Consider the following 12,045-nt stretch of genomic DNA (forward strand, 5'->3'; position numbering starts at 1 on the left):
AAAGAGTGTTATTTTCAAGTGCTGCTCAAGTCACCTATTGTAAATTTAATGCTCTGTTTGTAAAGTGTGTGTGTGTGGTTTTATGCGTGTGTAAACCTTTTCAAATGTGGAGTTAACGTACGCTAAGAAAACACCTCAAGTTACCACCAACAAAAATCTCATACAATGGGAACCACTGCTCTTCCTTGAAAAAAAATGTAACGCATTGACACTTGCAAAATTGCTGGCAATATAGGTTCAAAGTCAATATCGGGATATTGACTGTCTCCCTTAGAGGCAGGATGCCTAATCTTAAAAACCGCTGGGCACACCGTGCATCATCTGGTATGGTTACACTTCGGTAGTTTGAAAGAGATGGGAGGAACCAGTCAAAGCTGGGGGGAGGTCATTTTCTAGCTCCAGCATGTCTCCCATATTATTATTTTTTTTTTTCCAATCCTTTTTTTCTTTTCCATTTTTACTTCTAACTTCTGGCATCTACTTTCTTTCTTTGTGCAGAAGACACTTAACACTCCACAAGGTTTTCAGTCCTAGGTTTGGTTACATCACGGAAAGCAGTGATCTGGGGATGCTGAGGGAACTGGGCTCACTCAAGTAGTGATAGTGGGCATGGTACACACTCGCTCCACGCCGTTGGAGTCCAGAGACGGCTAGAACTGCAAATCCTTCTGTATCTTCGTTGTAATGCTTGTACAACAGTTACTTAATAGTCAGATATGAACCGAAAGTGTATTTTCAGCAGACGAGTTTCCCTGTAGGAATGTCAGTGGTTTGCCATGATTAGTAGCCTAGGTTTGTTGCATTTCCTGCAGGCTTTCTCTTGGGCTTCAGTGACCAGTAAAAACCTGCCTCCTAGTGGTACTGTTTCTTCCTCTGGAATTCCACCCCATGTTAAAGCACCAGTCTCACAGGTAACCCATCTGTGAACACCTTGGATTGTCTCATTACTTCTGCAAACTGCTTCAGTTTTTTAAATTAACAGATCAATTTGTTTGACTTAAGTTGCACAGAGTAAGTGTCTTAAATGTTAATGCACTCACCTTCTTGTTGCAAGCAAAGGCACGTACGTGTAACAGGTGTAACTTTGGGTGATGGTGACGTTAAAATCCGTTCATATGGAAACAAGAAATCGATACTGGAATTTTTTTGGCCTATCTTAATGGGGTATGGTTTGGTTTACACGGGAAAAAAAACCAAACCAAAACAAAAAAGTCAACTCCCCACAAAATGGTGGTTTTGTAAAGTGTGTTTGAAAGGGGTATTTCATTGGCAGAAGTGCCCCAGCAGTAAAAAGGGGTAGCACTGTTTCTGAGAAGGTGCAAGATCGCCTTGTAAGGCTGACATCTACAGAAATATGCTGGATTTCATTATCCATTTTTAATTAATTTGTCACAGAACCCTGTACCAACTTATGACTGTGTGAGGAATGGAAGGATTTGCATTTCCTTGCCAGGACAATGCTGTCTTCCCATTCCGAGGTTGACTGGGTGAGGAGGGGAAAGAGGAAAGAAAGCTTGACCGGGTGATAGCTCACGTCCTGCACATGCCAAGCTGGTGTGAGACACTCCGAGACTCTCAATTGAGCTGCCTCCATCTGTATAAAAATCCTCAACGTAGAAAACATGTACTTTAACCTCTTCTACTGACGCTGTGTACCAAAGCACTGTATGTTGTGCAACAACAAAGCTCATGTCCAGCCTTTTTGAAAGACTGCAGTTTTCAGTAGAGCAGCTGGGTTATTGCAGCTGTTGTTTTTGCACCGGTTTCTTCTCCATTTTTCACTGAGAGAGAGGAAGCTGTCTAGGATTGCCCTTCAGCCAAATGCATGTTAAAAAAGAAAACAGAAAAAAAAAAACCACAAAAACCAGCCCAACAAAACCCAACACCTTGGATGATGTTGCTTCTGGTCTAAGAGGGCTGTCACGGAAATCAGATACTGGCTATGTAATGAGTTGGGAAGCCTGTCTGTTTTCATCAGCTTCAACAGGGCTTTGAGCATTTAGGTGGTATTTGAGCCATAAAAACCGTATTTTTTTTCTAGTACAGAATAGATTTTGCTTATGCAAAATCGAAATTGGTTTTGATTTATTTGCAGTGGAGAGGGTGGATTTTTGTAAGATGACTGCAAAAATAATTTAAAATTATCTATGCAAGAGAGCAGAATACAGCTTATAGATGTCCCCTTAAACTCTTTTGTATTGCCTCTGGAGCTGGTCATACTTTCTGCCTTTTAGATTACTTTTGCTGTGACTTTATGTTTAAGTAATTCTTTGTGGAAGTTTCTGAACAATACTGAAGTGGCAGGAATTTCAACTCTCAGCTCTTCTGGAGACAGGATTAGTCAGTTCTTAGCTCCTTTTCTTGCACACGTTTCAGACGTGGTATACAGAAAAGGCACCTGAACAATTTCTGCAAGGGATTACAGATCAGTGGCAGCTTTTTCCTGTTCTCTTGGATCCATTAATGCCAGATACTGTGCATGTAGATGAGGACAGTAGGTTGCACTGGAGGGTGGGTGGCTGCTTTGGGGTGCTGTTCTAGCCAGTATCAGTGATGTTACAAAGCAGCTGTTAACTGTCCTTCTCATTCCTTTCTCTGCATCACTCCAGTTTGTCCCCCATGTTTTATCAAGTTAAATCTACAGCCTCTGTAGTATTAACGCAGAACCCCTCAAAGGACTGCACTCGTATTGTTTTGAATATGAACCAGTACAGTTCCTGTTTATTTACAGCTGTGGAGTTAAACAGGTCAGCATTCCTTGCTCTTTTTCTCCTTGTGGGCAATTAGAAATCAACCTGCCTCCCTGATAAATCAAGCCTTCTCTTTAGAGCCTTTTCAGATTTTCTGACCTCCCGTTTGCATTAACACATCAGCTGTCGTAGGGGCGCCGGAGGGACGGAGGCAGGTGGGGTGCTCCCTGACTCCTGTCTTCTGGCTTGGAAGTGGTGAGTTCAGGGAAAGATCTGTTTATAGTCGCTGCATTCTCTCACCAGCTTAAATCTGTTCGAACTCTGGGTAGACTTTTCCATAATCTATACCGCCTTTGTGGAAGTGATTGATGAGTGCCTTTAGTAAGTTGTGTGGTCCACATTTACCTCGGAGACAGTGTGGTAGCCGTGAGGTATGCATCTAACCTAGCTACTGGAATTCTGGTGAGATGAGGTGGGTTTTTTCTTTTTGTTTCATGTGAAGTGTGGTTTCTTGTTTGTTTGCTTGGCTAGTTGATTCTTTGCATGCGTGCGTTTTGATTGTGACAGGCATCTCACTCTAGAGAAACTTTAAAGCCTTGCAAGATTTCAAAAATAGAATTGTACCAGCCTTTGGAACCACCTCTCTTGCTCTTTCTGTCCCATCCTCTGTTTCAAGGGAGTATTCGGTTCCAAAGTCGGTGAGTAAAGGCTGACTTGTGGCTGGTTTTGCTGTCATTGCTAGTAGCATTGCTGTAGCAGAGAGAGGTCACTTTCCCTCCCCATATGAGCTCCTGAAGAGAAGAGACAATGTCACCTTTTCCTTAATTGTTCTCAGAACTCTGTTAGGCTGAGCTTTGTGGCATACTTGGCTCCTGGACTGAGCCGTTGCCTGTTGACGTCCTCCTCCTGTGCCTTTCAGTCCACTTTGTGTGCTCTCTGTGAAATGAGAGTTGCAGTTAGCTGCTGTTTGGGCTGTAAATGGCAGCCCCTAATAGGCATCTTGTGATGCTGCTAATAATTGCCGTGTTTTGTGGGAGCAGAGTTTTGCGCAAGTGCTTTCCTGTTCAGGCAGTGCCAGAGAGTGCTGAGGCAGCCTTCCTCTGTCAAAAGGGATGGTACTGATCAGAAAGCAACTGATGAGATTAGCTGTTTGTTGTTTGGGTAGACAGAGAGTATTTGTGTGATAGAGGAGAAGTTCAGTGAAATGCAAAGCAAACGGGTCAAAGTTAACTGTTATTCGGGATTTCATAGAAGGACATCAGTGACTTAGCAAGTCTTTGCTGTGGTTGAAGGAAGGACTGAATGTTTAAGCCTGATAGCCATAAGTACCTAAGAATACTGGGGGTCTGAAGGTATTGAGTTTTGGTTTTGAGGTATATTTTATAATGCAGTAAAGGTGTGTGAGTAAAAGATGGCAGGGGAGCTCCAGTGACCCATGAAGAGGTAATGAAAACAGGTTTAACAGGAAGACTGATTTTACTAGCTTATTCATGGAATTGAAAAAAATTATCCTAGAAATATTGGAAGGACAAGGTAATGCCTAGCGGGGTAGAGCACGAGTGATAGGAGGGCCGAAACATTTATTTGGTGTGTAATACTTGCATGTTTCATATAAAGTACAGTCTTTTTACCCCATGAGGTACTCTTTGGCTGGAACCATCAGTTGTCTTGAGTCCTTAAAGGAAAGAAGGGAGATGTTTAACATAAACTACTTCTCCGCAGTAGTCTGGGCCTATAGCCATTGTCCTTGTGTTTAATCTTCCTTGGAGGCTATGGTTCTTCTTTACGCTCCTAAGGATAATTTTGTTTTTTTAAGATAAGAACCCAGCACAGCACCAGCTGCTGGACTGTTGTTCAGAAAATGGAATTTAAAAAATGTTGGAAACTGCTTCAGTAACCAACAGGCTGCATACAAATATTTTTTATTGTTCTGCCGCTTTTTCTCAAATTATCTTTAAAGGCATTTTTTGCTTGCAAAAAATAAAATAGGTGTTCTCGTTCCTGAGAATATGAAGAGGGTATTTTGAGCATCATGGTCTTGGTGTCAGGAAAGTTGAAAAATATCCTCAGCAGGTAGTCTGTAGAAATTGTAGTTTCAGGTGGCTTTATTGTGTCAGAAATAGTTATTATACTTCTGAAGGCTTTTGTTTTGTTCTCCTCTTTCTTTTTGGTTGTTTCTTTATAGTTGTTTTGCACTCAAGGAAAAGAATCCTTCAGGGACTCAGACAGAAAATGTGATTGGTCCATCTCTTCGTGTTCATCTTGGACTATCTCCTAATCCATGAAGTTTCATCTTGGCATGAGGAAGCTTTATTTCATCTATGTGGGGTTTTTAGTCAGGTTGAGGGATTCTTGAATAACAGAGCATTGGGATCTCAATGCCTGGTCAACCATGGAAAATTCACCTTAGCCATGTTTTGGGGAGACGCTCTGATTGAGAGATGTTTGCTTTGCACCTTTTAGCAGAGATAACTGAGCACTGCAGTCCTGGATTGGTACAGAGGAATTGGTAGCAGTGAAAAAAAACAAACGTATTCCCAAACACATTGACACGGATGTTATATCTTCTGGAGTTCATTTTGTGCATGCCACTTATCTATGTCTTGTGTTGTGGGGGGTTTTTTGTTTTGGTGAGGTTTGGGGTTTTGGTTTGTTTGGTTGGTTTTTTTACTGGGCCAGTGTCTAATAATGCATGTTCTCCTCCTGTTTTAGCCAAGAGTTGAAACTAAACCTGAAGCTCAGTCTCAGCCTCCTCGTGTACGTGAACAGCGTCCCAGGGAAAGACCGGGTTTTCCACCCCGAGGACCTCGACCAGGTAATATGGATCAGCTTGTATGTCTGGTCGGGACTAGTTAATGTCTCCTTGACGAGTCTTGTCTGTACCTGTATTGTGTTTGGCTGATAATGAACTGTCTGTACCTACTGCCTTCAACTAGAAATGGGGGAATATGATTGGGAGTCCAAACTGGTGATGAATTTTTGCAAACATCAGGCATTATTTCCAAGCTTCTGTTTTGTCGAAATGTTCTTTAATAGTCAGGCCACTAGCTGATAGGCTGGAGTACTCTTCATGTGGCTTGATGCAGTTCTGAAAAGCTGGTGTGGAAATCTTACGGTTTTTTGCATGTCCTCTAATTTTGCTGAACCTTGGAAGTGAGAGCTCTGAAATGCCTGTTGTTGCTCTTTGTTTTGGAAGAAAACTGTCCCACCGTGTCAGCCTCAGTCAGTTAATAATTTTATACATATTTTTCCATCTTGTGCAGTTGTCTGAAATACCGTTCTCTGTTTGGCTGCCTCATGTTTGTCTTAGTTCATGAACAGCCAGCACTCTGCATTTTCTTACTCATACAGAGTATCCAAATCTGGCTGGAAAACGTGCACGTTGCTTGTCAGAAGTGGTATTGAGAGGTGAAAGCCGCCTGAGCTGCATTTATCAGTCCAGCCTGGTTGCTTGGCAAACCCCCGCGCAGCACTGGGCAAAGGCTATCTAGTGAAAGGCCCAGAGTTACAGGACATTGACCAGTCCATCGTGTTCCCTAAGTGTGAAAATAAGTCATGAGCCCTAAGGGGAGGAGTGGTATTTGCGGTTATCCTGAAGTGGTAGCGTGGAGGTGGCAGGAGCTGGCAGAGCGCTGCCTGCAGAAGTGGTTAAGTCTCAGCATCTGTAAGCGTCTCCACCAACCCTAGCTAACGTTGGTTCTAACGGAGGTGTTCAGTAAGTGCATACCAAACCATGGTACGGATTGGCTTAAAAGTGCTTTTGGCTTTGATCATGGCAAGTATATCTTCACTCAGGGGCAAGACTGAAACAGAAAGGATTTAAGGCACCGAGAAAGAACCATGACATCTGTTACAGATTAACATTTCTTGGGTTTTTTAACATGGCACCCGCAGCAGGGAGCAAAAGCTGCAACTTGTGGCTAAATCAAGTTGCAAATCTGCATTTCTGCTACTCTTGGATGTAATACAAGTGATACAGAAAACGTGTAATGGAGCCTGAGTCTTTTAATTCTGATCTTACACTGGGGAGTAGCAGAGGCAGGGGAGAAAAAGCTGAAATCTCAGTTGACCAAATGGTAGAGCTTCAGCCCTATGGTCTTATTTTGAAGGAAGTCAGCAAGCTGGGTTTTTTTGATCTGCTTAAGGAAGCCTTTCCAAGGAGCTAGTAAGGTTGCTGTAAATGGGCTTGTAGGGGAAGCTGAGGAGAGAAAGGGCTATGTGCCTGTGCTGTAATACTTCAGGTACAGAAGGGGTAACAGTGTACTGCTGTCACACTGCAAGGCAGGTAACGATTTTGTAGGGAGGCAGCAGGAAAGATTTTCACTTGCATGCTGCTGAGCATACTACTGCTTTGGTTGAGCTGGAGAGATCATGAACTCTCACTTATATTTGGGGCAAAATGGTGGAAGATGAAAGCCAGCAGAGGTGACTGGCAAACATTGGTTTTAGTGTGAGTGCCAAAGTAAGGATACTGTTATTGTTCTAAGGAATTGACGAAGAGGTGACTTGGATTAAATTCTTTTAAAAAGTACATTTTAATAGGTAGTGAGCTCCTCTTAAGTATAATGATTTAAGATATAACAAGAACCTCTGAAAAAAACTTGCCCAGTATGCCAGATGTTTTAGTTATTATGGATTTATTTAACCTAACCAGGAAAACCAGATTAAAAGAAAACAAATACTTTGTGGTATTATTACAAACTTGTCAGAGGAGTATGTAGAGAGGAAGATGGTATCCTCCTGCTCAGTCACCCATGGTAAACATTAGCTCAAGAGCTGAAGGTACAGAGTTGTTTGAGTGAACATGCCTGGCGCTGTTCGTAGACGTGTCCACCTGAATCTAAACACATCTTCTAACCTCAGTGCCTCTGCCTTCTTTCTGTTGACAATAGGGAGGGGGGACATGGAACAAAATGAGTCGGATAACCGTCGAATAATTCGCTATCCAGACAGCCACCAGCTCTTTGTTGGGAACTTGCCACATGATATCGACGAGAGTGAACTGAAAGAGTTCTTCATGAGTAAGTAGCAATTTCAGCCGCAGATACTGAGAAGAAAAACTGTGTGGAAAAGTCATGTAACGTTCACTTAGGGCCACAGAGGGGAATTTTTACGCGGTGTAACACTACAGGTGTTGTCTGGAACACACGGAGGGGTGGTAGAGCTGGCACTGTGGTTTTTGATAATGTAGCTTTTCCCTTGTGTTTTTCCAGGCTTCGGAAATGTGGTAGAACTTCGCATAAATACTAAAGGAGTGGGAGGAAAACTGCCTAATTTTGGTTTCGTGGTATTTGACGATTCTGAACCGGTCCAGCGGATTTTAGTTGCAAAAGTAAGTATTGGCATTGAGTAGCCTTCAAAGGATGGAGTGAATGCCCGAAACACCAAGTAGTGTGGGCCACCCCAGTTTGCGTTGCTGTTGTTTCGGGCGTTCAAACAACAAGTGCAAGAAAAACGTAGTTTTGGCATACTCGTTCTGTCAGGAGTATTCTGTAGCTTTCAAAAGCTTTGCCAGCGTTCCTCAAACCGCATCGTACCTAATTCGGGTTTTTTACCCCTGCACATGGATGCCACGTGGAGCTCAACACTTACTTTTAGAGATCCTTTTAAGCTGAAAGTCGAGTATGTAACCTTTTGAAGGGCATCACGTGGATCTCTGAATTCTGCATCCTGAGGCTGAGAAAAAGGAGCAAAGTTATTTGTGGTTGTGACTTGAGGAACTGGGGAGGCAAAAGCGGCAGTTTTCATTTCTAGTATGCGGGAGTGAGACCTGGTAGAGCAATTCTTCAGGAACTTTAGCTCTGAATTGTAAAGGCCAAAGCCTGTATTGAAGAGGCTAAAAACAGCCCTGCCTTTAATTGAGAAAGACATTTTAGTTCCTTGCATGCCAAATGAATTTAAACATGCTGTTCCATTTACTGTAGACCTCTAGGTCTAAGGTTGTGCGCTGCAGGGAACCGTTACCAGTTAATTTTTGCCTTTCGCATGTAACTGAAGGTAGGCTGAGGCTTGCAGCGAATGCAGTGTTTTCATATGCCTTGTATAAACGGACTTTGTGAAATGGTGACTAACGTGTGCCTTGAACACTTTTCCCTATAAGCCTATTATGTTCCGGGGTGAGGTGCGCTTGAACGTAGAAGAGAAAAAAACAAGAGCCGCTCGTGAAAGAGAGACCCGAGGTGGAGGCGATGATCGTAGGGATATTCGTCGCAATGATAGAGGCCCTGGGGGTCCCCGAGGAATAGTGGGTGGTGGCATGATGCGAGACCGTGACGGAAGAGGACCCCCTCCGAGAGGTGGCATGGCACAGAAACTTGGCTCTGGACGAGGAACCGGGCAAATGGAAGGCCGATTCACTGGACAGCGTCGCTGAAATCTCCACTGTGGGCAGTCTTGGCAGTGGTACATTATCCATCGTGTTTGCATTCTTGTTAATTTTTTTTGGCTTTGGAATGTGACACAGCCCTTCTGATCATTTCTTTGATGTGAAAGCATCCTTTGGTTTCCAGTTTAAATTGAGGTGGACGTTCTTTCCCCAGTTTCACAACAGGAGTCACGCTGTTAATTTATAAATGTAGACTTGGAGAATTGCAGACTGAAAAAAAAAAAAAAAAAAAAAAGCAAGAAAAAAAAAAAGACCGGTTAACTATCTGCAACAAAAGTGAACTAAAGGACATGCCCAATAGAATTCAGGTCCTTTCAGTCAAAAACCCTTTGCTGCACATTTTGTGTGAGTGTTACTGTTTCTGCCTATTACTGTTGGAAACACAAATAGTGCAATTTGTGCAATTGGAGAAGCTTGCCTTTTTTTTTTCCTTCTTAGAACACTTGGCTCCAAACAAACTCATGTTTACGCACTCATCAAAATGCACTAATGGGTACTCTGAACTCATTTATATTGACATCTGCAGGAGGCATCGGAGGAAAAAAAACCCTTCATCCTCTTATTCTGACAGAATAGCTTGTGAAACGATGCGGGCATCTGATCTGCTTGCTGTGACCAACATATGTACACACACAAACCTTAATGAAACTACAGGTTTATTCCAGAAGGAATCCATTTAGCTGTAAAGTAAACAGAACCCAGAGTTTCAAAGTCGTAGCCCTGAGTACACGACAAGTTTGATAGCTCACATCAGATTTTTCTATCTGCCCCTCTTCAGTACAGGGATGGCTGCTCAACACACTCCTCCTTCCCCTTTCCCCTTCGATAAGCATTGTACAGTGAAATTTGTCTTGACTGTATTTGAGTTCTCTGGTAATGTAATAAGCATGATGGTGCCTTCTATGAATACATCATTCCAGTCTTGCTGGTGATTTTGTACAGTATAGTGTATGAATTACTGTGCTGCAAAGCCAATCGGCTGCAAAGCATTTAAAGGAAATCATTGAAAAATTGTATTAAAAAAAAATTGCAGTATCTTTCAATCAGTAAACGTTGCTAAAACGATCATCCACCTTGCTCTTCAATTAACAAGTTTGCCTGTTTTTTTGCAGAGGGGGGGAAGGGAGGAAGAAGAAGGCATCTAAGTAGTCTCTAGGTTGTGTCTTCTCTTTAACCAATGTCAAAGTTAAAGAAAACGGAGTTGAAGTCTCTCTTGGACATGCATTTCAGAAGTCTGTCAAGAACGGTGAACGCTTTGGGCCAGCTCGTAATCAGTAGACCTGAGCATCCTTTGTGAGGGTGAGCTTATCAAACAAGGATACTGCAATTTTCAGAGAACAAAACAGCAGCTCTTAAGTACTTGCATTTTCCAGTTGCACTTTTTTAAAAACTTACTCATTTTGCACATAACTCTCAGCTGAAGTTGACACTGATGTGGCTCCGGACTGAAGGATAGAAAGGAGACATCCTCTTCTTCAGTTTGACTGGTGGTTTTTTCCAGTGGAGGGGTCTGTTTCTGGATGACGTTCTGGAGTGCGTTCCCGTAAACTGCAGCTGCAGCAGGCAGTACAGTTCGGCTCGATGCCAGGGCGTGTGGCAAGTGCCTGGCGCTGAGGCATCAGGTGTAAAAGAGAGGGGGTGTTTGCGTGTGCATCTGTGCAAAAGTGTGACCACTTAAAGCTGCTTCTAAGCACGGAAGACCTCAAATAAAATAATTGCCATTTCAAGCAAAAGCAGATAGGGCATCATAGCAATCTGTCTCTGGATTATGCAATCATTTGCTGTTTTCAAGTAAGTTGGAAGATTTTGCACATATTTTTCTGATACGTTAGACAAAGTGAAGTGGCATCTGTCTGTTTTCTCCCGGGCTCAAGGTCTTCTGTGTTCAATGGTAAGTCTTGCACTATTTTCATACGCTTTTTTTCTGGTGCACATTTCTACCACTTTCCATTTTCATATTTCAGTTTTTTGTTGAAGGTCTTGCATTTTCAGCTGTTACCTGGAAAGCTGTAGTACTTGAACTGCTCGCCACACAACAACACTACTTAGGCTTGAAGCCTTCGGACAAATTGCTGTCATAGGTTAGCCGTTTGCCACCAGTGTGTTTTGTGTAGCCTGGTTTTTTGGTTTGTTTTGTTTGTTTTTGGTTTTGTAGTGTTTTGCTGCCACCTAATTCGTTCGTATGGCAAATGGCACTGGGAATAATCTCGACAACAAAAACCGGAGTATTAAAAAGAGCTACTGAGCCATTCTGCTTTCTGGCTTGCTTCTTGTTTAAGTGACACGAACAACCATTGGAACGTCATCCAGAGAAGTTTACATGGTGATAGCTCACCTGCTGTACTGTGGACTCTTACGTGTTCTCGACCCTCTTGGTAGTAAATGTAGCTCTTGGAGCTAAGGAAGGGATTCACTGACCATTACTGTTAGTTGCCGATTTGTGGATGGTGGGCGTATTTTGTCATTACGGTTCTAATTCAACAAACTTGGCAGACCATCTTGGCTTTAGTAGGTATACGAGACAGTGGATTACCATCTTTATTGCTGTAACGTGTCAAGCATTATATGCTAGTAGATTCTAGTTTAATTGTTGCAGGTGGAAAGTATTTTTACTTTTAAGTTTCCATTCTGAATGTGTTTTGACTAAACATACCAATAAACTACTGATGTCTGCAGCATTTATCCATGTCCCTAATTCTCTTGAATGCAGGTCGCTGTAGAGCGCTGTTTCATCCCTTGCTATACAGAAAATGCTTTTTTGAGAACATTGTTGCTGGCTTGTCAGAAGCTGGTGGGAAGCCGTAGCAGCGCAGCATCGCGTACTTCGGTTGAAGTGTTTGACTTGTAGAGTCGGTAAGCTCTGGTTTGCCGTGGCTGTATAAACTCCTTTCCTGGGACGTTGGCTTAAGAGGACACAAGGGTCAGAAACCGTGCCCAGTCCCCTCGTGGCTCGTGAGGGTTCCTGGTTTG

The 12,045-nt window shown here is 42.8% G+C and overlaps 1 protein-coding gene across 1 annotated transcript in view; it reads left to right on the forward strand.

Moving 5' to 3' along the window:
• The window catches only part of G3BP2 (GTPase activating protein (SH3 domain) binding protein 2), a 20,491-nt gene extending 10,316 nt beyond the window's left edge, over positions 1–10,175 (forward strand). The window contains exons 7-11 of the mRNA XM_009700992.1: positions 813–911; positions 5,403–5,505; positions 7,583–7,711; positions 7,904–8,022; positions 8,791–10,175. Coding sequence (XP_009699294.1) covers positions 813–911; positions 5,403–5,505; positions 7,583–7,711; positions 7,904–8,022; positions 8,791–9,063 — 723 coding nt within the window. The 3' untranslated portion in view covers positions 9,064–10,175. The remainder of the gene's footprint in view (positions 1–812; positions 912–5,402; positions 5,506–7,582; positions 7,712–7,903; positions 8,023–8,790) is intronic.
• The last annotated feature ends 1,870 nt before the right edge of the window (positions 10,176–12,045 follow it).

Source organism: Cariama cristata, unplaced genomic scaffold (genome assembly GCF_000690535.1).
Source record: "Cariama cristata isolate BGI_N322 unplaced genomic scaffold, ASM69053v1 scaffold36385, whole genome shotgun sequence".
NCBI lineage: Eukaryota > Metazoa > Chordata > Aves > Cariamiformes > Cariamidae > Cariama > Cariama cristata.